The sequence below is a fragment of the Tasmannia lanceolata genome, unplaced genomic scaffold (assembly GCF_043159265.1).
Source record: "Tasmannia lanceolata isolate RefF3 unplaced genomic scaffold, GAP_Taslan_0.1 ptg000044l, whole genome shotgun sequence".
Taxonomy (NCBI): Eukaryota; Viridiplantae; Streptophyta; class Magnoliopsida; order Canellales; family Winteraceae; genus Tasmannia; species Tasmannia lanceolata.
The window spans coordinates 18,593,750-18,620,151 of NW_027518721.1; the positions used below are offsets into that span (position 1 = coordinate 18,593,750).

At 43.4% G+C, this 26,402-nt stretch overlaps 2 protein-coding genes across 3 annotated transcripts in view; one reads left to right on the top strand and one right to left on the bottom strand.

Annotated features, from left to right (window-relative positions):
- The window catches only part of LOC143863984 (protein ABSCISIC ACID-INSENSITIVE 5-like), a 51,816-nt gene that overhangs the window by 12,675 nt on the left and 12,739 nt on the right, over nucleotides 1-26,402 (bottom strand). The window lies entirely within an intron of this gene.
- Nucleotides 1,813-3,467, top strand: LOC143863951 (uncharacterized). Its single transcript, XM_077374752.1, has 2 exons — nucleotides 1,813-2,758; nucleotides 2,848-3,467. Exons 1-2 carry the CDS (start codon nucleotides 2,318-2,320, stop codon nucleotides 3,310-3,312), a joined length of 906 nt encoding a protein of 301 aa, XP_077230867.1. The 5' UTR covers nucleotides 1,813-2,317; the 3' UTR covers nucleotides 3,313-3,467.

Sequence of the window (26,402 nt, forward strand, 5' to 3'; positions counted from 1 at the left end):
ACAGGTGGCAGCCTGTGAAAGGCTGGTGTTTTCACACCCCATCAGTTGCCCCCCAGTTTTCCAAGTCATTGAAGGACTTGGGAAAGTGTGATCACTCGTTTTTCTGGATGGGGAGACGTTGTTCGGGGGTGAATCGAAGAATTTAGCACGGAGTCCGGAGTTCGGAGTCCGGAGTACGGAGTTCGGAGTTCGCAGTCCGGTGTACGGCTTCAACCGGACTGGCTCCTGGCGCATTACAGAGTACATTATATCCAGTCCGGAGTTCGCAGTCCGGCGTCCGGAGTTGGGAGTTCAGAGTTCGCAGTCCGGAGTACGGCTTCAACCGGACTGGCTCCTGGCGCATTACAGAGTCATTATATCCAGTCCGGAGTTCGCAGTCCGGCGTCCGGAGTTGGGAGTTCGCAGTCCGGATTACGGCTTCAACCGGACTGGCTCCTGGCGCTTTACGGAATACATTATATTCAGTCCGGAGTTTGCAGTTCGGAGTCCGGAGTTGGGAGTCCGGAGTACGGCTTCAACCGGACTGGGTTCTGATGCTTCATAGAACGCGTTATATCCAGTACGGTTTTTTCCGGACTGAATTTTGTCTTCTAGCGGCCAGTTCGGTGCGGACCGGACTGATTTTTGTCGTCTTGTGAGAACCGTTATATCCAGTACGGTTTTTTCCGGACTGAATTTTGTCTTCTAGCGGCCAGTTCGGTGCGGACCGGACTGATTTTTGTCATCTTGTGAGAACGCGTTATATCCAGTACGGTTTTTCCGGACTGAATTTTGTCTTCTAGCGGCCAGTTCGGTGCGGACCGGACTGATTTTTGTCGTCTTGTGAGAACGCGTTATATCCAGTACGGTTTTTTCCGGACTGAATGCCGAGTTGGGAGTGCGGAGTGCGGAGTGCAGAGATCCATCTTTGGGACGTGAATGTTTACGCGCGTGCTTGATCGTATTGATGGTGGGAGAATGTGTCCGTCATAAATAGGGGACACGTGGCGCAATCCGGATGGCCTCGAGATGCGTGCATCGCATTTATTGCCCCACCGCCTCTGAAAAACTATATAAGGAGGTTTACCCCCTTCACTTTTTACTTTTTACTTTTCATCTTTTTTTCTCTTCTTGCTCTGGGAGTTTCCACTTCTCAGTTCGCAGCTCGCAGTCCACAGATTGCAGATCGCAGTTCGCAGCTCGTAGCTCGCAGTCGCGTTCCAAGATCTTTTAGAGCTCCACTCACCGGTATTCCTCTCAGCCCTTCCTTTTACTATGTCTGGTAGTACTTCCAATTCCGAGTCCGGTACGGGGTCCTCCACTAGCAGTATTTCGGAGTTTAGGATGCCTCAGGAGCCTGTAGTGGCTAGTCCGTCTGATAGGATAGACCTTGTAGATAGTGACGACGGAGGGGATAGGGATGAAGTGTTCTTAGATCTGAATGCCACTCCACCCTTGACTGGCAGTCTCCCGCAAGCAGGAGGGAGTGTTGAGAGCGACGTTAATGAAGCGTCCACAACATTCCTTCCTGGCCGGGCGGTGGAGGTGATCGCTAGAGCGCGGATGGATGCCGATCCAAAATACAACTTGCGAGCTCTAGTCGAGGAGAACTACCTCACCAGGTCTATGCTGGGAGATATCAGGGATAAATACTGTGTGCCCCCGAGATTTGAACTGAGGGCAGCTATAGAGGGAGACAGAGCCTGCAACGAGAGCCAGGATCTCTGTATTTATGAGGAGTCACTGAGGGCAGGACTCCGATTTCCGTTGCACCCCTTTTTCTCAGCGGTGCTACGATACTACGGACTAGCCCCGGCCCAGGTAGCTCCGAACTCATGGAGATTATTAGTTGGGTTTTTATACCTCGTCCACGGTCGGTTAGAGAGGAGTGTGACTTTGTCACTGTTCCGTGCTTGTGCACACCTGAAGAAGCATAAAGAAGGGGGCTGGATCTACATTAGCCAGCGCCCTGAACGGAAGATAATCACTGGCATTCCTTCGTCGATTCACTCGTGGAAGAATAGATTCTTCTATGTTGTGGATCAGGAGGCCAGTGAGCCCTGGTCCGTCCCTCTAGTGTGGGACACTCCAGATACCTCAAAACTGAGTCGAAAGCCGCTCCTCGAAGGTGAGGACAGGATAACATTCGCCTTGATGCGGAAGGAGATCGAGCAATCGGGCCTCATCCGTTGTAAGGAGTTTTCTGAAGAGGCGATTCTGGTCGGGCTGGGCGTGAGTGCCGCGACTCCAGAACGTATGTAGCTAGACTTGTCTATGCAATCTGTTTATTTTTTATATACTTGCTTCTGACCGTTGGCTGCTCATTTGTCTTGCAGAGATGAAGAAACAATCAACCGTCGAGAAAATCAGGCAGGGAGCTCAACCGCGGGCACAAGAAGGTGCTCAACAGGCGCAACAGGAGCGCCAGAAGAGAAAGGCGACTGTGCTGGGGAGTCCGGCCCCGTCACAGGGCACTCCTCCCCCATCCCAGAGGCCCAAGACTAAGGTGAAGCTAATAGGCCCCTTTGCTCAGGGCGGTGGCTCTTCTAAGTCCGGTGGTGCTTCTACCGGAGCCGGTTCTGGGGCTCGTCCTCCTACGGGGATTAGTGAGCACGTCTTTCGACCCAATTGGGCCGTTCTGAAGGATGACACTGCCTTAGGCGAGAGCCGGGTAGCAGCAGAGCTTATGAGCAAGTGTTTGCTGCAGAAGGACAAGCAACAGGTCCTTTACGAGCCGCCAGCTACAGGAGAGGAGGCTGTGTTGTCCTCCGCTTACCAGGTAAGGAAGTAGTGCTTCGATTTGCTAACTTTCTGCCCATTTCTTCCTTTCATCATACTGATGCCGGTTTCTTTCTGTTCTTTCTTCAGATCTTGCTATACTATAATGACCTCAAGGAGAAGAGTAAGAGCTTCTCCCAAGCCATTACTGCATCTGAAGAGGTGAACGGAAAGTTGGCCGCTGAGGTGCAGGAGCTTCAAACGAGCATCGGGCGAATAGAGGAGGAGAGGAGGTTGTTAAAAGAAGATCTGGCCGCAGAGAAGAGGAAACTGGCCAAGGCTGCTGAAGCCATGGAGGCTCAAAGAGGAAGAGCTACTGACAGGCAGGAGAAGGCAGTGAAAGAGGCCACAGAGGCAAAGGAGGCTGAACTTTTCAGCCTGTCGAGCGAGGCTTACAGTCTTGGATACTACGACTGCCTCCAGGAGCTCCAGGCCTGCAATCCAAATCTATTGATGCAGAACATGACTCTCCCTGCCAGGCCGAAGATTACTGATGAGGAGCCAGATACTCCTGCTGATACTCCTGCTGACATCACCTCTCTTCCAGATGCTTAGATTTTTTATTTTTTTTTTGTTTTTGTTTTGACCTCTTTTTGTAATGGTCCTTGAGACCCTACAGCTTTTACCAGCATGTTTAAAGTGAATTTTGTAATGGCCCTCGAGGCCCCACATATTCTGATCAATGAAATCACATTTGTCTGTCTCTGATACTTCTCAACTGAGTGATTTGCTTGACTTTGTCTTTTTATTTTGATAACCTGTGAATGAGGCCGTTGATGGTCGAATTGTGACGAACTGGTCTTTTAACAAGTACCCAAGTTTTGTGAACTGGGTTTCCAGTGAGTACCCAAGTTTTGTGAACTGGGTTTCCAGTGAGTACCCAAGTTTAAGAACTGGGTTTCCAGTGCGTACCCAAGTTTAAGAACTGGGTTTCCAGTGCGTACCCAAGTTTAAGAACTGGGTTTCCAGTGCGTACCCAAGTTTAAGAACTGGGTTTCCAGTGAGTACCCAAGTTTTGTGAACTGGGTTTCCAGTGAGTACCCAAGTTTAAGAACTGGGTTTCCAGTGCGTACCCAAGTTTAAGAACTGGGTTTCCAATGAGTACCCAAGTGTAGACACCCCCATTTTGCTCTGCTTTGATCAACAAAGAAATTAGGGTTTCGCTGTCAATTTTTCAGTATTTTCCATTCCCGTGTTCGTCCCTTACGCTTTCTCAAATCTTTCTGGTCATTCCTGCAATGTTCTGATTTTTTTTTTTTTCCGTTGAGTATTGAGAAGGGTTATTCATGAGAATCCGAGCAAAAGAGAATGTGGGACCCGCTGGTGTGGGACCCGTTTGTGTGGGACCCGCTGGTGTGGGACCTGCTAGTGTGGGACCTGCTAGTGTGGGACCCGTTTGTGTGGGACCCGCTGATGTGGGACCCGTTTGTGTGGGACCCGCTGATGTGGGACCCGCTTGTGTAGGGCCCGCTGATGTGGGGCCCGCTTGTGCGGAACCCACAAAGTGGGACTCACCATTAGCATGACTTAACTTTCTCTACCATTTCCACTAACTTCATTTTTCCCTTTAAAATAACACCATTATCTCCATTACCATTATATATTCCATTATCCCCACCACCATTATCTCCATTACCATTATATATTCCATTATCCCCACCACCATTCCCACCATTACCATTATATATTCCATTATCCCCACCACCATTCCCACCATTACCATTATATATTCCATTATTCCCACCACCATTCCCACCATTACCATTATATATTCCATTATTCCCACCACCATTCCCACCATTACCATTATATATTCCATTATTCTCCACCACACCCACCATTCTCATTTTTTATTTCCACCTCTCCACTAAGTTTTTCACTATATAAAGAGAGGTGATGAGAGGAAGAAAGGAGGAGAAAAACAACACATTGTTTTTGGATAATTTTCTCTTTCTCTCCCTCAATATCTCCCTCCCTCAATATCTCTCACTCTCTCACTCTCACACTATCATTATCTACTTTCTCTCCTTATTTGTTTCTCCCCATCTCTCTCCCTTGTTCCATATAAAAAAAAATATAAAAGAAAATAAAACAAAGAAAAAGAGAAAGAAAGCGGAAGCGGATCAAGCGGCGGTGCGATTTTCGAATTTTTCGGCTCTCGGATTCGACGAGGATTTCGATCACAGGTAGGTACTTAATTTTTAGATTTTTCTAGAATTATTTGGTATATTTGCATGATTTTTAGTATTTAATTGGATTTAGTTGAAAATTAAATATGTATGCTCAAAATCATGATCTCCATGAGTGTTTCGAAAATAAAATATATACTAAATGAATTCCAAAATTAATGAAATTTCGTGGGAAACTAATATGATACCAGTACATTCTACCATGAAATTTTGAGAATTTGTAGAATTTTTTTGGTATATTATTTTATGCTTTCTTTGAAATTTACCAGCTTTTGAAGGAATTGTTACTGACATCAGATCACAACTAAAATTCTTAAAATTTTTACAGTAGTCTTCAATCTCACATTTCTAGTTACTGTAAAAGTTTCAAGTGATTTGGATCTGTTTTCATATGGGATGTAGGGTTAATTCATAATCTGGTCTGAAAATTAAAAAATCTGAAACTGATAGTAAATGGTTTCCAAAATTCATGACAATTTCTCAGTATGTTATTTTTACTTATATCTTATTACTGTAGAAATTTCATTGAATTTAGATTCATATTTCTAGTGGTTTCTGTGTTATTTGTGCAATCTGGTCAATCAATTGTTAAATCGAAATTAAATATGAGCTTAATGTAAAAATCTGTAAAACTCTTCCCGTAAGCTACATTTCATCATATCTTGCTGCTGTAGAAATTTCAACTCATTTCGAATTTGTTTGCAATAATTTCACTTGTAAAATCACTCATATGCTTAAAATTGATAAAATCCATTGAAAATTCGAAATTAATTAAAAATCATTGTGAAAATTTCCAAAGAACCTTAAATTTTGTCACATGTTCACTCCTTAATCCATTGAAACAGAAATTTTAGGATCTTTAGATTTTCCTGGAAAAATGGCCAGTGCATCCATAATCGTATCCCAATTGCAACCGATCTTTGACAATTTGAATACTTAAGCTATAGCATGTTGTTGGCTCCGAGGTTACTGTCCACGGAAATCCTGAGATATGCCAGGCAATAAGATGTTATAACCTAAGTATTAAATTGCGCAAGGAAAGAACGCACGATTCCCTTCCTTGGATGCTATTCTGGGCCGAAATTGGTGAACCCTAGAACCATTGGTAATCCTCAAGTGTCCATAAATCGAAAATCCATGAAATCTGAAATTAATTAACTTCAAGAATTTGAATTGATTTGTCTCGAGTCTTTCGGAACCATTGGATTATGGTTTCCAATCTAAGAACCATTAGAGCCCAATTTAGGAACACTAGTGTTGTGTCGTGTCCTAAATTTTAGGGAGTCCTAGAGTTAGGAGTCCAGCCTCATCACGGACGCTTGCTATGTATAGCAACCGTACCATAGGTCTAGTTACACTAGTCACCCAATCTTTCCTTAAGACAAGCCTAGTAAACTAGGATGTAGGCAAACCTGCATTAGTCTAAGGGACAACTTGCATTCAGATAAGAATCATATAGCATCTTAGATGAAATCCTAAGATAATAAAATCCTCAACTTGAATTAAATAATTCCTCTTAAAACTGTTGAAACAGTCAAATCCGTCTAAGTCGGTGTCCTAGTTGAGTTAGGCATATGTAGCTTAGCTTAGGTGCACCGAACTACGTCGACTCTGATCCCAGTAAGGCTTGGGTACGTAGGCAGCTTGGATGTCTGATGGCATACCACCCGCGAGTCGGCACCACAAACAAATTGTGGTGTTTTGTATATTAATTTTCTTGTAAATACTTAATCAAATCAGTTAGGGTTTTCCATGAAATTAGAATTCTAAGAGAACTTTCACTTAGAATGAATCCAGACAAATTAATAAATCAAGATACACATCTAGGATTCACATTGAAATTAGATTCTAGGATGCATGTCACTTAGTTCGCACATTAACATAGAGTTGAATGAGCCATTTAAAATAAATTTAAAAGAGTTAGCTTTTGGAATCGAAGACCGATTATCGGACAAGAATGGTGCATGTGGTGGATAACTCCCCATACCTTCCATTCTCGTAACCAGGTAGCGAGTCTAGATTTCTGGTTAATTATGGGTCCTAGATCCCACATCTAGGTGGCGACTCTGTCAGTCTCTTTCGTGTGGAATTCGGATTGCCTTAGTGATCCCAAGTTCACAGGAAAGACGAATCAATAATAAAATGCACACGCCAATCGCGTGGGTACGAGAGACCAAGAGAGAGTGCATGGCGGCTCGCGCCCCACCCCTCTCGCGGGATCATGTCCCACAGTCTGGCGACTCTGCTGGGGACCACCTAACTTCATTACAATTCCAAAGGATAACTCATTTGAATCTATTTTAACTGGCTCATGAAAACTCTATCTCTTTTATGCTTGTTAGATTAGTTTGTATGCTTTATTTTCTCATCACATATACTCAAACTTAATCTAACAAAACCTGAAGGCATCATATATTGCGCGAACTTATTGCACACACTTACATCACTTTCATCTAAACCCCTGCATCTCACATGCACACACGTCCTATTTTAGGAACCCGGAGTGTTATCTAGCATGGTTGACTGGGATTTCATCACCTGGTGCCTCTGTGCTAGAGAAGCATTCCACCCTTAGCCTAGTACCTTTATGGTACGTAAACGGATCTCTTGTTCACGTACTGATACGCCGGACACTGGTACAGTATATCGAACAGGGATTCGCGCTAAGGGAACTCTTGGCCTTACCCCTAGATTAACCCACACATGCATGTAGTATACGAACACATGTGCATCACGTGTGTGAGCCTAGTTTAGGATATCCTACCTATTTGTGTCTAGATTAGGCCGTAGACCATCTTCTAATGGCTACGATCGGTCCTAGGTACACAAACAAAGTCATGAGTCGAGATCCTCTCTCCACTCCGCTAGATTAGGATTAGGGTTGATGCCTTCAGGTAACACTGATAAAATGTGCAAAGATTAAAAAACTTTCCCTTTGGGGTTAGGATTTAAATCCCATTCATTTCCAAAGATCTCATAGGATTAGTCATTCATGATCCATCCGTTGAAAGCAATCTTATGCTATCTCATCTCATCTCGATCGTACGATTTTTAATCTTATATTATCTGATTCGATCGAGTATCCATACTTCCTTTATATTGGTAGGAACTCATCCTAATCTCATGTTCATGTAATCCTGATTATCCCTGTATCCTTTCTCCTGGCTTACAGACACCATGTCTACTCGTACAATTCTTGATTGGATCCGTGGTACATTAAGAGAATCCCATATCTATGCCATAAGTGAGCAAGAGAAAAATCTCTTCGGTTACGTGGCCACCATCAAGCTCGATTGGGGATTACTCTATGCTGCATCAGAGTGTTGGGATCCCGATCATCATGTCTTCCGTTTTGGCAACCAAGAAATGTGTCCCACCTTTGAAGAATGGTGTGCCTTATTGGAATATCCTGTAGATGGCCCTCTGGTGAAGCCATCTTACGTGTCGGATTATCGTCCTTTGTTCCTTCGCTTGATGAATAATCCAGATGAATCCATGAACTCTTTCATCAAAGACCAGGAAGTGTCCATGCAACAACTGATTGACATTTACCCTCCTGTTGGGCATATTGGTGCTGTTGATATTCAAAAAGCCCGAGGTCGCGCTCTGAGATTCTGCTCCTTTGCTAGGTTCCTCACTGTCCAGCTTTCTCGCTGTGCGTCAGCTGTTCTCTTGGACCTCGTTGATCAGATGGATCGTGGCGCCAATCCAATTCCTACTATGCTTGCAGAAACCTTCAATGGATTGGATGAGATGGCTCGTCTTCGTGCCAGCTCAGGTCCAGGCTCTTATGTTCGATCTTTTGTTGGGTCCTTCTCAGGATGTCCTGCATTACTTCACGTGTGGTTATGCCACAAGCTAAAAATTGCAGCTCCTGTGCATTTTGATCATACGTTATACACCTTCAGTGAATGGCGTCATGATGTTTCTTTCAATCATAAAGGCGATTGGGCTGAGTGGTTGAGTTCTCGCCATGAAGATCAGATTTATTGGCAAATCCCTGGAATCCAAGAAGCTGTCTTCAATACTGGAGAAGCTAACTACGTTCGCCTTCTTGGCCTCAAAAAGACTTCCTTTTATATTCCTGCCAGGATTCAGCGTCAGTATGGAAGGGAGCAATCCATTGTGCCTCCCCTTCGTCATTTCTATCCGCCTGAGGATCTCAAGCCCAAGATTGTCAAAGCCGTTTCATCTGCTTGGGATGTTCGAGTCATCAAATCTTTCAAGGAGTCAGTTGAGGAAGATAGTCGTCCAAAGAAGAAGTCTAGAAAGAGTGCTTAATGTCATGTTTTCTCTTATCAGTCTATCTTTGAAAGATCGAACCATGTACTCAAGCTTTAATGATCTATCAATAAAAGTTCACCTTTTTCTTTCAGTATCTTCGTCTATGCATACATCAGTGTCTACTTCTTTCTGATTTTAAATATGTCTTTCAAATATTACAGGGCCGTAGACACCATAGCTAACCCTAATATTCCTTGGGTTCGGGTCTCTTCTCGATTACAGAGGAAATCTGTATCCCCGCCACCTTCTCTGAGAACCCCAGCATCTCATTCTTTCCCGTCCTCATCCTCACCAATGGCAGAAAACCAGGACAGTCCTCCACTCGCTGCTATCACCGATACTCTTACCTTGATTCTCCGGCAGCTTCAAGAACTCAAGGAAGAGAACCAAGTTATCAAGGCTCAACTTTCTGAGAAGTTCGGACAATCGTTGTCCAAGGATAAAGGGCCTGTGCACCAAGCAGCTACTTCAGCAGCACCTGTCCAGCCAATGTTCATCAATATCCATGATAAAACCGAAGAAGATTTGGAAAAAGAGCAGTATAGCGAGAATCGCAGTAGACCTTCTCAGTCCATGGTTGATAAGTCTGTTATGGAGAAATTAGAGACTCTTACCAGAAAAGTTCAAGACATTCAGTTTCAAGACCAGGGTAGTTTCAATCCCAGTGATCTTACTCTATTTCCCGAAATCCGCCTTCCTGCTAATTTTCAAATGCCCGATTTCGACAAATATGATGGTGTGGGTTGTCCAATCACACATTTACAAATGTTCACCATCATGTGTCAGCCTCAAGGCTTATCTCCTGAGCAAATGGCTCAATTGTTCCCAGTTTCCCTAACCAAGGTTGCTAGGAGATGGTTCATGGTCTTGGACAAGACTCGTTACAGGACATGGAAGGATATCGGCGAGCAATTCATCAGGCAGTTCAAATATGATGATGGGACAGAAATCACCAGAAAGGATTTAGAGAGAACAAAACAAGACTCGAGAGAATCCTTTCTGATTTTTGTGAAAAGATGGAGGAGAATAGCAGCTCAGATGATGGAGCGCCCGTCTGAGGAGGAGCAAGTCCAGATAATCATGAAAAATATTTCCCCCCAGCTCCAGTATCACATGTCATTGCAATACTATCCAGACTTCAAACACTTCATTGTGGCTGGCACCCAGATAGAGGAGGCTATGGCTCAAGGTGTATTCAACCGTAGCAACCCAAATCCTAGAGATTTCAAAAAATCCCCACCAGCCCAAGTCAGTAGTATCTCCCATTCCAATGCTCAATCCTCTAAATCCCAGGAACCTCTAGTAATGGACTATGCTCAACCTGCGACCGCACCTCGGCAACAAGCCCGGGTAGAATTTACTCCTCTTCCCATTCCATCTTCGGAGGTGCTTAAGCAGTGTCTGGCTTCAGGTCGCATAACCCTACCTGCCACCCGGCCTCCCCCCAATCCTTTACCTGCCAATTGGCGAGCCGACCTACACTGTGAGTATCACAGGGGTCCTGGTCATCTTACAGACAATTGCATCGCCTTGAAATTCAGAATCCAGAAACTTATTGATGAGAAAGTCATTGCATTCCAACCAAGACCCAATGTTACCCAAAACCCGCTACCTGGTCATGCTAATCCTCTCGCTGCCGTTAATGCCATAACCATAGGAGATCCTGAGTTTGACCCTCTCACCCTCATATGTGCTTTAGAACCCATTTCTGAACCCGAAATCATCTTCTGTGATGAATCATACCTGAGGGAGTCTGTACCTCCCTTGGTAATCACCTATGAGCCACAAGTCCCTCAAATTATCACCTATGGTGAGCCAGAATTGGATGAAGTCAGACATGTGACAAGGGGTGGAAGAATTTTCAAACCTGCTGAATTAAGAGTCGAAAATCCAGGGGCATTGGCTCGAGGAGAGGAGCCGCAATACGTGAAGGACCCAGATGATGAAGTTGTTCAGCAGTTGAAGAAAACTCAGGCTGTCATATCTGTTTGGGGGTTGTTGATAGCATCGAAGAAACACAGAGAGGCTGTGTTGAAAGAACTGAATACCACACAGGTGTCCTCAGAAATATCTCCAGAGCAACTAGCTGAAGTTGTCGCTCTGACACACGCCACCAGGGCCATTAGTTTCTCAGACCAGGAGCTGCCTCCTCAAGGTCGGAATCATGCTAGAGCTCTTCATGTCACTGTTGTTTGCGAAGGCAAGAAAGTACCGTCTGTGCTGGTAGATAATGGATCCGCGTTGAATGTATGTCCATTAAGAACTGCCATTACCTTGGGTTTCGGTCCCACTGATTTTGCCGAATCAACCCTTGGTATCCTCGCATATGACAATACCCGCAGAAATGTGGTCGGAGTCCTTACCACCAGGATCGTTATAGGCGGTCAAGAATTTGAGGTGGAATTTCAAGTTATTGATATCAAAGCCTCGTTCAATATACTTCTGGGACGACCCTGGTTGCATAAGGAAGGTGTTGTTGCCTCAACCCTTCATCAAAAACTGAAGTTCATTAAAGAAGGAAAATTGATCACTGTCAGAGGCGACGAAGAGCCAGAAATAGGGCAGATAACAGGAGAAACTCGGATTCTTCCAGTTACAAAAGCAGATGATTACAACTTGAATGGTTTCGCATTCGATGTTACTGCTATTTCCTATGAAGATGCCTCTCGGGAGGAGTTGTATTTGCCTTTTGCCATCAGTCCTGTGGTTGCCAAGATGATGAGAAAAATGAACTACTTTCCGGGTATGAATTTAGGCCGTGATCCAAGCAAAGCGTCTCACTGGCGCCCAATCAAAGCAAACTCTGGAGCTTTCGGTCTTGGGTATATACCTACTGAGGAGGAGGAGGAATCCATGAAAGAATTGTTGAAATTGAAGGAAGAAATCCGCCGCACTGGAAGGATACTCCCGATGACTCCATATTCCTTATCAATGAATGGTCACTTTATCAAAGAAGGTGAGACTTCTCCATACTATGGGTTTTCTGAACCATGGTATGACTCAGTAACAGGGATCATGATACCGGGTTTTGAAATATTCAGTGGCCTTGCTCTCCCAGAAACAGAACCGCCGGTATATTGTGTTGAAAAAACTGTTGAGGATTGGATAGTCTGCCTTGAGCCAGATATGTTGGGGTCTTTGTTCGAAGAAGATGTGCCTGATGTTGTTTGTCAGGAGTTGCCCGTTTTAGATCATTCTAAAAAGCAAGAAGAGACTGACTGTGAAGATGTGCTGGTGGCAGTTATTCAGAGTAATGATACCTTTACTGAACCTCAGAGTCAGATTGCACCTGCAACAGAAAATCTTTCAAACTGGAGTTCTGATGTTTTTCCACCTTATTATATTGCTAAGTCAAGTCTAGTCAAGTCGAGTGAATCGGTGTCAGTGCCTAGTCCAGGCGAGTCATTTTCTGAGTTTATTTACTATGTGAATCCTGAGCCTGTTCAGGATGAGTCCAATGATAATGATGTAACTTCTTTCAATTCAATGAAATCTGATTCTCAGTATGTCTCTGTGTTTGCTTCTGACTTTAATAATAATGATAACACTCCCTCCTCAGACGAGGAAGAGGGGATCGACGAAACTCCCTTTGAATTACAGCATATGCTCAAACAAGAGGAGGAGCGCCGAGCCCAGCCTCTTAAAGATGAAATCGAAATTATAAACATCGGAACAGAAGATTTAATACAGGAAATACGAATTGGAAATACTCTATCATCTGAAGAGCGCGATGAATTAATAAACCTACTTAAGGAATATAAAGAAGTTTTTGCCTGGTCCTACAAAGATATGCCCGGGTTGAGCGAAGACATTGTTCAACACAAGCTACCTTTGTTGCCTGGGATTAAACCTAAAAAGCAGAAGCTAAGGAGAATGAAGCCTGAGTGGGTCCTGAAAGTAGAAGAAGAGGTTACTAAGCAGTTGAATGCTGGATTTCTGCAAGTGGTGGAATATCCAGAATGGCTCGCAAATATAGTACCTGTACCGAAGAAAGATGGAAAGGTGAGAATGTGTGTAGATTTTAGGGATTTGAACAAGGCAAGTCCAAAAGATGATTTCCCTCTACCACATATCGATATCTTGGTGGACAATACGGCCGGGCATGAATTACTATCTTTCATGGATGGTTTCTCGGGCTACAATCAAATTAAGATGGCACCCGAGGACATGGCTAAGACCTCGTTCATTACACAATGGGGGACATATTGCTATCGGGCAATGCCATTTGGTCTTAAGAATGCTGGTGCGACGTATCAAAGAGCAGCTACAGCCTTACTCCATGACATGATACATAGAGAAGTCGAAGTTTATGTCGATGATATGATTGTAAAAGCTAGGGAAAGGAGGGATCACATCCCGAACCTCAAGAAGTTCTTTGAAAGAATACTCAAATACCAGCTTCGCCTGAATCCTAGCAAGTGTGTATTCGGGGTTACCTCTGGTAAGTTGTTAGGATTCATGGTGAGTCAAAGGGGTATAGAGGTGGATCCTCAGAAGATTAAGGCTATCCAGGAGATGCCGCCGCCTAGAACCGAGAAGGAAATTCGGGGATTCCTAGGAAGGATACAGTTCCTAAGGCGATTCATCGCTCATCTGACATCAACTTGTGAACCTATCTTTAAGCTCTTAAAGAAGAACTCTTCCAAAGAATGGACAGAGGAATGTCAGCAGGCCTTTGAAAAGATAAAGCAAAGTTTGTCTGAACCACCGATAGTAGCACCAGTGATACCGGGACATCCATTGCTGCTTTATTTGTCAGTAACAGAAACCACAATGGGTTGTATGTTAGCGCAGCAAGATCCAGAAACCAAGCATGAAAAGGCTGTGTATTATCTTAGCAAGAAGATGTTGGAGTATGAACAGAAGTATACTGTCCTAGAAAAAACCTGCTTAGCCTTGGTTTGGGCTACTCAGCGACTCAGGCATTACATTTTATCACATAAGGTCTTGCTCCTGTCAAGGATGGATCCTCTGAAATATCTCTTTGAAAAACCAGCCTTGACAGGCAGGACTGCCAGATGGTTATTGTTGTTGTCTGAGTTTGACATCACCCATGTAACCCAAAAATCAGTAAAGGGCCGAGTCATTGCTGAACAATTGGCAGAAGCACCCCGAGAAGAAAATCAGCCTTTCAAGACGATGTTCCCAGATGAAGAGATCATGATGGTAGAAGATGAATATCCAGAAACTGGTTGGACCCTCTATTTTGATGGAGCAGCAAACCAAACAGGGCAAGGAGTAGGGGCATTGCTTGTGTCACCCCGAAATGAGCATGTTCCCCTTGCAGTTAAGTTACAATTCAATTGCACCAACAATATGGCAGAGTATGAAGCATGCATTGTTGGGCTTGAGGCAGCATTGGCCTTAGGCATAGAGAATCTTGACGTATATGGAGATTCAATGTTAATCATTTGCCAAACCCAAGGAGAATGGAGAACCAAAGAAGAAAAGTTGCTGCCATATCATGAATACTTGGATATTCTCGCTAAGCAATTCCAGCACATCACTTTCAGTTATTTGCCAAGGTTGAAGAATAGATTCGCCGATGCCTTAGCGACGTTAGCTTCTATGATTGACATACCTCACAATATGAAAATGAGGCCCATCACGGTTCAAGAGCAATGGGCTCCTGCATATGTTGATGCTATAGAGATAGCTGCAAGATGTCCCGATGGTAAACCATGGTATACGGACATAAAGAACTACATCTCGGGCCAGGGGCATCCCAATGAGGCGTCGAATAAGGAGATAAGGACTTTGCAGAGATTGGCGGCTAACTTTGTCATTTGTGGAGGAGAGCTGTATCGACGGTCCTTCGACGGAATTCAACTCTTATGTGTCACTGAAGATCAGGCAGAAGAAATTCTCGCAGATGTTCATGAAGGGGTGTGTGGACCTCATATGAATGGGAAGATGTTGTCAAAGAAGATCCTACGTCTGGGGTACTATTGGCCAACATTGGAAGCAGATTGTCACACATTTGTGAAGAAATGCTATAAATGTCAGATACATGCGAATCTCATCCATGTACCACCTACCGAATTGCATTCTCTTACTTCTCCTTGGCCGTTTTCGGTTTGGGGAATTGACATTATTGGCAAAATTTCCCCTAAGTCATCCAGTGGTCACGAGTACATACTCGTTGCAATTGACTACTTCACTAAGTGGGTTGAGGCCGCTTCTTATGCAAAGCTTACATCCGCATCAGTTGCTAAATTCATACGAACCAACATCATATGCAGATATGGGATTCCCCATGAACTTATCTCAGATAACGGATCTCATTTCAAGAAAGAAGTTATCATTCTTTGCGAAGAGTTCAAGATTAAGCATCACAAATCCTCACCTTATCGGCCGCAGACAAATGGAGCAGTGGAAGCTGCAAACAAAAATGTCAAGACTATCATTAGCAAGATGTCAGAAACTTATAAGGATTGGTCGAATAAGTTGCCGTACGCCTTGTGGGCTTACAGAACATCAATTAGAGCTTCAACTGGGGCAACCCCTTACTCTCTTGTTTATGGTATGGAAGCAGTGCTACCTGTAGAGATTCGTGTACCTTCGCTCCGAGTATTGGCTGAAGTCAAGTTGCCAGAAAATGAATGGGCAGACGCCAGATATAAAGAGCTGAATATGCTAGATGAAAAGAGGTTAAAAGCGCTTTACCATGTGCAGGGTTATCAGCGCAGAATAGCCCGGGCTTTTAATAAAAAGGTTAAAATCAGAGATCTCGAAGAAGGCAACCTTGTTCTAAAAGAAAACCGAGCACCAGTGTTTGACCCAAGAGGCAAATTCAAGCCTAATTGGTCAGGGCCATACATCGTGGACCAAATCTTACCTGGAAAAGCCGTCAAGCTCCGTAATTTAAATGGAGAAATATTGCCGGAACCAACAAATCTTGATCAACTCAAGAGGTTCTATGCTTGAACACCAGAAGGCCGTCTTTTGGCCGAATAAAACCCAAATTCATAACCCAAAATCAAAAAATATATAACCTTTTGCAAACCCTTTTGAGCCTACATAAAATTTTCCTTCAAAACCCAATGTACTAGGGGCATTCCCCTGAACTACGCATGACCTGATTCCTACACTGGGATACGTAGGCAACCTGTTCACAGGTTCGGTTGAAACTCTTGCAAAACCTTAAGCCATTTTTTGAAAAGCTCTACCTCACCTGTAAAGTCCTTTTAGTGTTCAAGTAAAAAAAAAAAAAAAAAAAAAAAAAAAAAAAAAAAAAAGAGAGAATGGAGCTTGAAGATCCGCTAGATTGAAAACCTGAAAAGGCGATCTAGGCAAAATTTAGGATCATTCCCCTGCTAAGTTGAAAACCTGAAAAGGCAGCTTAGGCAAAAGTTAAGGGGGTAGCCTGCTGAGTCAAAAACCTGAAAAGGCGATTCAGGCAAAAGTTAAGGTTGAACGGTCCACCAAGTTGAAAATCTAAAAAGGAATACTTGGTCGTGGTAAGATGGGGTTCACGCCAGAAGAATTACATCGACCTCTGAACTCTCAGTAGGTCAGGCAAAAATAACAATGATTCCCGAAACTAAGGGCATTAATTTCAAAACAATCCGAAAGTTGATAGAAGGATATATGAAGTATCACTGTCTTAAAAAATAAGTTAAGATGTTTATCAGTGGAGAAACATTCTTTAAAAGAGGCTAACCTAACCCAAAAGAAAATACTGATAAGTCAGAAGCATCACGAGATCACTTGAGTAATCTTTCTTATTTTGTCTTTTTATTACCAATGTCTGTGGTTCTATTTTTAGAAAAATTTACAAATGCTATTTTAAAGAATTGTTGTAGGGTGCAATCACTCTGAAGGCAGGTTCATTAACAGATTCCGAGAAACTTGGAAAAGGTGCGACTGTCATGAATGGTGAAAAATCGTTGCAAGAATGATCTCTGGTCAATGAATAGAAGAAGGTTAGAAGGCCTTAAACCGGGGCAGGTTGCTAATGAAGTGGCATCTCATGTTCAAGCCTTGAAAGACCTTTGCTGCATGGTGGTATGGAATCATTTGCTTCCAAAGTTGTTAATTAGAGATTTCAGTTCCTTTTCTCTGATAATCTATGTCAAAGCTCAAATTATCTCTGAATTCATTTGAAAATGGTCTCTTCTCTTTAAGCATCATATAAATGTGATGTCTCATTTCTTGGAATTCGTATAAATACGATAGTCCATTGTCCTTGAGTTAACTTTGAGCATCATATAAATATGGTGTCTCATTTGTTTGAAATCCGTATAAATACGTTATTTCATTCATTCTGAGTCCATTCAAAAATGTCCTCTTATTCTCTTTGAGCATCATACAAATGTGATATCTCATTTCCTCGAGAACCGTAAAAATACGGTATTTCATTCTGAGTTCATTCCAAAATGTTCTCTTATTCTTTGAGCATCATACAAATATGATACCTCATTTCCTTGGAACTCCGTAAAATTACGGTATTCCATTCTCTTCTGAGTCCATTCAAAAATGTTCTCTTATTCTCTTTGAGCATCATACAAATAGGATACCTCATTTCCTTGGAACTCCGTAAAAATACGGTATTCCATTATCTTCTGAGTCCATTCAAAAATGTTCTCTTATTCTCTTTGAGCATCATACAAATATGATACCTCATTTCCTTGGAACTCCATAAAAATACGGTATTCCATTCCCTTCTGAGTCCATTCAAAAATGTTCTCTTTGAGCATCATACAAATATGATACCTCATTTCCTTGGAATTCCGTAATTCATCAAATCCAATTCTACGTTAAATTCAAATTCCCAAAATTCATCAAGTCCAATTCTACGTCAAATTCAAATTCCCAAAATTCATCAAGTCCAATTCTACGTCAAAATTCAAAATCCCGTAATTCATCAAATCCAATTCTACGTCAAATTCAAATTCCCCAAATTCATCAAATCCAATTCTACGTCAAATTCAAATTCATGAAAAAATCTCCAAATTCTTCATTGTCAAATTCATTAATTCATCTCAACCGAAGATTGAAGCCGTAAAAATACGGTATTTCATTCTGAGTCCATTCAAAAATGTTCTCTTATTCCCTTTGAGCATCATACAAATATGATACCTCATTTCCTTGGAACTCCGTAAAAATACGGTGTTCCATTCTCTTCGAGTCCATACAACTACGTTCTCTTATTCTCTTTGAGCATCATACAAATATGATACCTCATTTGCTTGGAACTCCGTAAAAATACGGTATTCCATTCTCTTCAAATCCATACAACTATGGTTTCTTACTCTCTTTGAGCATCATACAAATGTGATGTTTCATTTCCTTGGAAACCGTAAAAATATGGTATTTCATTCTGAGTCCATTCAAAAATGGTCTTTTCTCTTTGAACATCATATAAATGTGATGTCGAGCGGCACCGCAGCGGGATTTTGTTTTTTATTATTATTGCATTCCAATTCTAGGACTTCATTTAGGGTCTTGCATTAGGTAGTAAATGTTTGCGTCTAAGTTCCGTTTTGTGTAGAGTCTTTTGTCGATTAAAGCTACGCAAAATGGTTCTGTCATTTTAACTTTGGTATTTGATGACTACGTCATCTTTACCAAAGAGGGGCATCTGTAGACACCCCCATTTTGCTCTGCTTTGATCAACAAAGAAATTAGGGTTTCGCTGTCAATTTTTCAGTATTTTCCATTCCCGTGTTCGTCCCTTACGCTTTCTCAAATCTTTCTGGTCATTCCTGCAATGTTCTGATTTTTTTTTTTTTCCGTTGAGTATTGAGAAGGGTTATTCATGAGAATCCGAGCAAAAGAGAATGTGGGACCCGCTGGTGTGGGACCCGTTTGTGTGGGACCCGCTGGTGTGGGACCTGCTAGTGTGGGACCTGCTAGTGTGGGACCCGTTTGTGTGGGACCCGCTGATGTGGGACCCGTTTGTGTGGGACCCGCTGATGTGGGACCCGCTTGTGTAGGGCCCGCTGATGTGGGGCCCGCTTGTGCGGAACCCACAAAGTGGGACTCACCATTAGCATGACTTAACTTTCTCTACCATTTCCACTAACTTCATTTTTCCCTTTAAAATAACACCATTATCTCCATTACCATTATATATTCCATTATCCCCACCACCATTATCTCCATTACCATTATATATTCCATTATCCCCACCACCATTCCCACCATTACCATTATATATTCCATTATCCCCACCACCATTCCCACCATTACCATTATATATTCCATTATTCCCACCACCATTCCCACCATTACCATTATATATTCCATTATTCCCACCACCATTCCCACCATTACCATTATATATTCCATTATTCTCCACCACACCCACCATTCTCATTTTTTATTTCCACCTCTCCACTAAGTTTTTCACTATATAAAGAGAGGTGATGAGAGGAAGAAAGGAGGAGAAAAACAACACATTGTTTTTGGATAATTTTCTCTTTCTCTCCCTCAATATCTCCCTCCCTCAATATCTCTCACTCTCTCACTCTCACACTATCATTATCTACTTTCTCTCCTTATTTGTTTCTCCCCATCTCTCTCCCTTGTTCCATATAAAAAAAAATATAAAAGAAAATAAAACAAAGAAAAAGAGAAAGAAAGCGGAAGCGGATCAAGCGGCGGTGCGATTTTCGAATTTTTCGGCTCTCGGATTCGACGAGGATTTCGATCACAGGTAGGTACTTAATTTTTAGATTTTTCTAGAATTATTTGGTATATTTGCATGATTTTTAGTATTTAATTGGATTTAGTTGAAAATTAAATATGTATGCTCAAAATCATGATCTCCATGAGTGTTTCGAAAATAAAATATATACTAAATGAATTCCAAAATTAATGAAATTTCGTGGGAAACTAATATGATACCAGTACATTCTACCATGAAATTTTGAGAATTTGTAGAATTTTTTTGGTATATTATTTTATGCTTTCTTTGAAATTTACCAGCTTTTGAAGGAATTGTTACTGACATCAGATCACAACTAAAATTCTTAAAATTTTTACAGTAGTCTTCAATCTCACATTTCTAGTTACTGTAAAAGTTTCAAGTGATTTGGATCTGTTTTCATATGGGATGTAGGGTTAATTCATAATCTGGTCTGAAAATTAAAAAATCTGAAACTGATAGTAAATGGTTTCCAAAATTCATGACAATTTCTCAGTATGTTATTTTTACTTATATCTTATTACTGTAGAAATTTCATTGAATTTAGATTCATATTTCTAGTGGTTTCTGTGTTATTTGTGCAATCTGGTCAATCAATTGTTAAATCGAAATTAAATATGAGCTTAATGTAAAAATCTGTAAAACTCTTCCCGTAAGCTACATTTCATCATATCTTGCTGCTGTAGAAATTTCAACTCATTTCGAATTTGTTTGCAATAATTTCACTTGTAAAATCACTCATATGCTTAAAATTGATAAAATCCATTGAAAATTCGAAATTAATTAAAAATCATTGTGAAAATTTCCAAAGAACCTTAAATTTTGTCACATGTTCACTCCTTAATCCATTGAAACAGAAATTTTAGGATCTTTAGATTTTCCTGGAAAAATGGCCAGTGCATCCATAATCGTATCCCAATTGCAACCGATCTTTGACAATTTGAATACTTAAGCTATAGCATGTTGTTGGCTCCGAGGTTACTGTCCACGGAAATCCTGAGATATGCCAGGCAATAAGATGTTATAACCTAAGTATTAAATTGCGCAAGGAAAGAACGCACGATTCCCTTCCTTGGATGCTATTCTGGGCCGAAATTGGTGAACCCTAGAACCATTGGTAATCCTCAAGTGTCCATAAATCGAAAATCCATGAAATCTGAAATTAATTAACTTCAAGAATTTGAATTGATTTGTCTCGAGTCTTTCGGAACCATTGGATTATGGTTTCCAATCTAAGAACCATTAGAGCCCAATTTAGGAACACTAGTGTTGTGTCGTGTCCTAAATTTTAGGGAGTCCTAGAGTTAGGAGTCCAGCCTCATCACGGACGCTTGCTATGTATAGCAACCGTACCATAGGTCTAGTTACACTAGTCACCCAATCTTTCCTTAAGACAAGCCTAGTAAACTAGGATGTAGGCAAACCTGCATTAGTCTAAGGGACAACTTGCATTCAGATAAGAATCATATAGCATCTTAGATGAAATCCTAAGATAATAAAATCCTCAACTTGAATTAAATAATTCCTCTTAAAACTGTTGAAACAGTCAAATCCGTCTAAGTCGGTGTCCTAGTTGAGTTAGGCATATGTAGCTTAGCTTAGGTGCACCGAACTACGTCGACTCTGATCCCAGTAAGGCTTGGGTACGTAGGCAGCTTGGATGTCTGATGGCATACCACCCGCGAGTCGGCACCACAAACAAATTGTGGTGTTTTGTATATTAATTTTCTTGTAAATACTTAATCAAATCAGTTAGGGTTTTCCATGAAATTAGAATTCTAAGAGAACTTTCACTTAGAATGAATCCAGACAAATTAATAAATCAAGATACACATCTAGGATTCACATTGAAATTAGATTCTAGGATGCATGTCACTTAGTTCGCACATTAACATAGAGTTGAATGAGCCATTTAAAATAAATTTAAAAGAGTTAGCTTTTGGAATCGAAGACCGATTATCGGACAAGAATGGTGCATGTGGTGGATAACTCCCCATACCTTCCATTCTCGTAACCAGGTAGCGAGTCTAGATTTCTGGTTAATTATGGGTCCTAGATCCCACATCTAGGTGGCGACTCTGTCAGTCTCTTTCGTGTGGAATTCGGATTGCCTTAGTGATCCCAAGTTCACAGGAAAGACGAATCAATAATAAAATGCACACGCCAATCGCGTGGGTACGAGAGACCAAGAGAGAGTGCATGGCGGCTCGCGCCCCACCCCTCTCGCGGGATCATGTCCCACACCAAGTTTTGTGAACTGGGTTTCCAATGAGTACCCAAGTTTTGTGAACTGGGTTTCCAGTGAGTACCCAAGTTTAAGAACTGGGTTTCCAGATATAAAAGTGACACTGAATTTGCAAGAAGATTATTTATTCATAACAACAAATATACAAATTTACAAGATCACCTTTTCACGCCGGATAATTCGACTACTGATAATATTTCCTGAGGTTTTTGGAGTTCCATGCGTGAGGTAATAGGTGCTCCTCCAGTGTCTCTAGCTTGTAGCTTCCTGGCCGGATAACTTCCTTCACTTGATAGGGTCCCTCCCAAGTTGGGGAAAGTTTCCCTACTTTCGTCGGCTGGGAGACGGCTGCCTTTCTCAGGACCAGATCCCCTGTCCTGAATTCTCTGGGGCGGATTTTGGAGTCGTGATAATTCGACACCTTCTGCTTATAAGCGGCGACCCGGATTCGAGATTCCTCCCGGATTTCTTCTAGTAAGTCGAGATTGGCGCGGAGTGAATCTCTGTTCAATCTTTAGGTCAGAGCAGAACTTCCGAAAGTTCCGACAGTCGAACTGTTTGCCGTTATCTGTGATTAAGGCACGGGGAATCCCAAATCTGCAGACCACTGCCTTCCAGAAGAAATTCTGTATATTCTGCTCAGTGATCTGGGCTAGAGGTTCTGCCTCCACCCACTTGGTGAAGTAGTCGATTGCCACTACTACGAATATGCGCTTTCTGGAAGCCGGTGGAAAAGGACCCAGAATGTCCATCCCCCATACTGCAAAAGGGAGTGGACTGATAATTGGGGCCATCGCCACAGCAGGCTGGTGGATGGTGGGGGAGAATTTCTGGCACCTCTCGCACTTTTTAACCAGATTCAGCGCGTCTTGTCGTATGGTGGGCCAATACAATCCTCTGAGGAGTACCTTGATCGCCAGGGCTTTGCCCCCCAGATGTTCTCCACAGATTCCTTCATGAGTCTCTTGCAATGCGTACGCGGCGTTACTTGGTCCCAGACACTTCAGGTACGGGAGAGTGTAGGACCTTTTATACAAAATGTCACCGCTGAGGGAGAATCGGGCGGCTCTCTGTATCACCTTACGGGCTTCCTTCTTATCTTCGGGAAGTTTCGCGTCCCGTAAGTAATGAATGATCTCATCCATCCAGCACGGCTCGTTCTCCACCTGCATTATATCTGCGGCTTCTCTTTCGATGCTAGATCTTTGTAGGAATTCCATATGTATGCTTCCAAGAGTGGTGTATCCAGAAGCAGCCAGCTTCGACAGTACATCTGCTTTGGCATTTTCTGTTCGTGGTATTCTGATGACCTCGAAACTGGCAAACCGGCTGGAGAGTTGATGAACCTTGGCAAGATACTTAACCATACGCTCATCTCGTGCTTCGTAGACCCCTTGGATCTGATTTGCTACCAGCTGTGAGTCGCAGTATGCTTTTAATTTCCGGGCGCCGGTCTGAATTGCTAGGTTCATTCCGGCAAGGAGGGCTTCATATTCTGCCTCATTGTTGGACGCACGGAATCCGAATCTCAGAGCATAATCCGCAGTGAACCCCTCAGGCCCAGTGAGGATGAGGCCTGCTCCACAGCCGTTTTTATTTGAAGAACCGTCGACATATACTTCCCAAGTTGGTGTGCTGGTCATGGAGTCCTGCTCTGCCGGCGGTTGCAAGATTTCTGTCTGAGTTTCTGCTATGCATTCGTCAGGAACCGCTTTCTCTGCAATTGGGAGTAGTGCCGTTTCAGGGTCGGCGACTTGCTGGGGGATGGTGCACTCTGCTACGAAATCTGCCAGTACTTGGGCCTTGATGGCTGGCTTTGGAGCGTACTGGATGTCGAACTCGCTCAGCTCTACGGCCCATTTCACAAGTCGTCCGGAGATATCTGGTCGATGGAGTACTTGCCGAAGCGGCTGGTCAGTCAAGACCTTTACAGTATGAGCTTGAAAGTACGGTCTTAATTTTCTTGCAGTCATTACCAGCGCGTAAGCCAATTTCTCGACCCGCTGGTACCTTGTTTCTGCGTCGTGAAGAACCTTGCTGACATAATAGATTGGTTTTTGCTGGCGGTGCTCTTCGCGGACGAGGACAGCTGCCAGTGCCGTGGAGCTAACGGAGAGATATAGAAATAACTCCTCACCTGGCTCCGGCTTTGTTAATAATGGCGGGGAGGACAGATACCTTTTCAGCTCGTCGAAGGCAATCTGGCATTCTTCCGTCCAGGGCGCAGTTTTGAGGCCCTTAACCGCACTGAAAAAAGGCAGGCATCTCTCCGCCGATTTGGAGATGAAGCGACCCAACGCCGCTATCATTCCCGTGAGCCGCTGAACTTCTCTGATGGTTCTTGGGGCGGTAAGCTCTATCACAGCTCTGATCTTCTCGGGATTTGCTTCTATCCCTCGCTGACTCACCATGAATCCCAAGAACTTCCCCGAACTGACACCAAAAGTGCACTTGGTGGGGTTGAGTTTCATGTTGTGCTTCTTGAGGACCTGAAATGTTTCTCTGAGATCAGACACGTGGTCCTGTGCGCTTCGACTTTTGACCAGCATATCATCCACATACACTTCCATATTTCGGCCGATCTGGTTCTGAAACAGTCTGTTCACCAGCCTTTGGTAAGTAGCTCCAGCATTTTTGAGGCCGAAGGGCATGACTCGGTAGCAATAAGTCCCTTGATCTGTGACGAATGAGGTCTTTGGTATATCCGATTCGTACATCCTGATCTGGTTATATCCGGAGAAGGCGTCCATGAAGCTCAACAGTTCATGACCCGCTGTGGCGTCGATGAGCTGATCGATCTTCGGAAGCGGATAACTGTCCTTGGGACAAGCCTTATTCAGATCAGTAAAGTCGACGCAGGTTCTCCACTTTCCATTAGTCTTCTTGACTAGGACTACGTTTGCTAGCCAGTCCGGATATCGAATCTCACGAATGAAGTCAGCCTTCAGAAGCCTCTCCACTTCTTCTTTTATTGCCTGTCGCCTTTCAAAAGCAAAGTGTCTCCTTTTCTGTTTCACCGGTCTGCAGGTTGAATCGACACCAAGCCTATGAGTGCTGATCTCTGGATCGATGCCGGGCATATCGGCAGGAACCCATGCAAAGACATCTGCATTGCCCTGGAGAAACTCGGTGAGTTGATGTTGAATGCTACTACTAAGGGAGGAACCGATCAGAGCGACTTTCTCACCGTCCTCCGGGCACAGTGGGATGGAGAGTAGGTCCTCAGCGGGTTGAGTACCCCTGAGTTCGTCCCTTACATCAAGCAGTTCGATTGGCAGTGATTCCACTGCGTTTTTTCCTTTCAGTGCCATTGCATAGCACTCCCTTGATTGAGGCTGATCTCCGCGAACTTCCCCCACGCCATTAGGGGTTATGAATTTCATTTTTTGGTGGTAGGCTGAGGCGACTGCTCGGATCAGATTCTGGCCAGGCCGTCCCAAGATAGCATTATAGACCGAGGTGGCCTTCACTACCAGGAAGTTAACCATGGCGAACGCTTGACATGGTGAATCTCCGACAAGAACAGGGAGCTCGATCTGTCCTACCACTTTTACGACCTCTCCGGAGAAGCCGAACAAATCTGAGTTCGCCGGCCTTAGACGGTCGTCGCCTATCATCATTTTCTCGAAGGCATGGTAGTATAGAATATCCGCCGAGCTCCCGTTGTCCACAAGAATTTTCTTTACCTCCCAGTTAGCAACGAGCATGGTTAACACCAATGCATCGTCGTGGGGCAAAATAAGGCTGTCCAGATCTGCGTCTGAGAAGGAGATCTCATTCTCCGTTCTTGACTTTTTGCTGGTTGTGTGAACGGCGTTAACTTGCCGTGCATATGCTTTTCGAGCAGCAGAGGAGGTGCCCCCAGCGGCTGGTCCGCCCATGATTGTATTGATAACCCCCCTTGGTTGAGATCGGGGTGCCTCAGGCTGCGCGTTGGTGACCTGAGAAGTCTTATCCTGAGGAGGGGGCTGCTGTGATCTTCGAGGGCTACGGCCCTGGGGACTCTTTCCTTTGCGCCCTTGGGTGCGGCCGTCATTCTGGATGTATTTTTTCAAATAACCCCGGCTGATCAGCTGCTCAATTTCTCCCTTGAGCTGCCAGCAATCCTCTGTGTCATGGCCGTGGTCCTTGTGAAACCGACAGTACTTTGAAGGATCTCTTCTGTTTCCCTTGGAGATCATTCTAGGCGGCCACTTCACAAACTCCTCCTCGCTGATCGCCGCCAGTATGTGCTTTCTAGAGGTATTGAGAGGTGTGAAGTTCTCTTCTCTTCTCT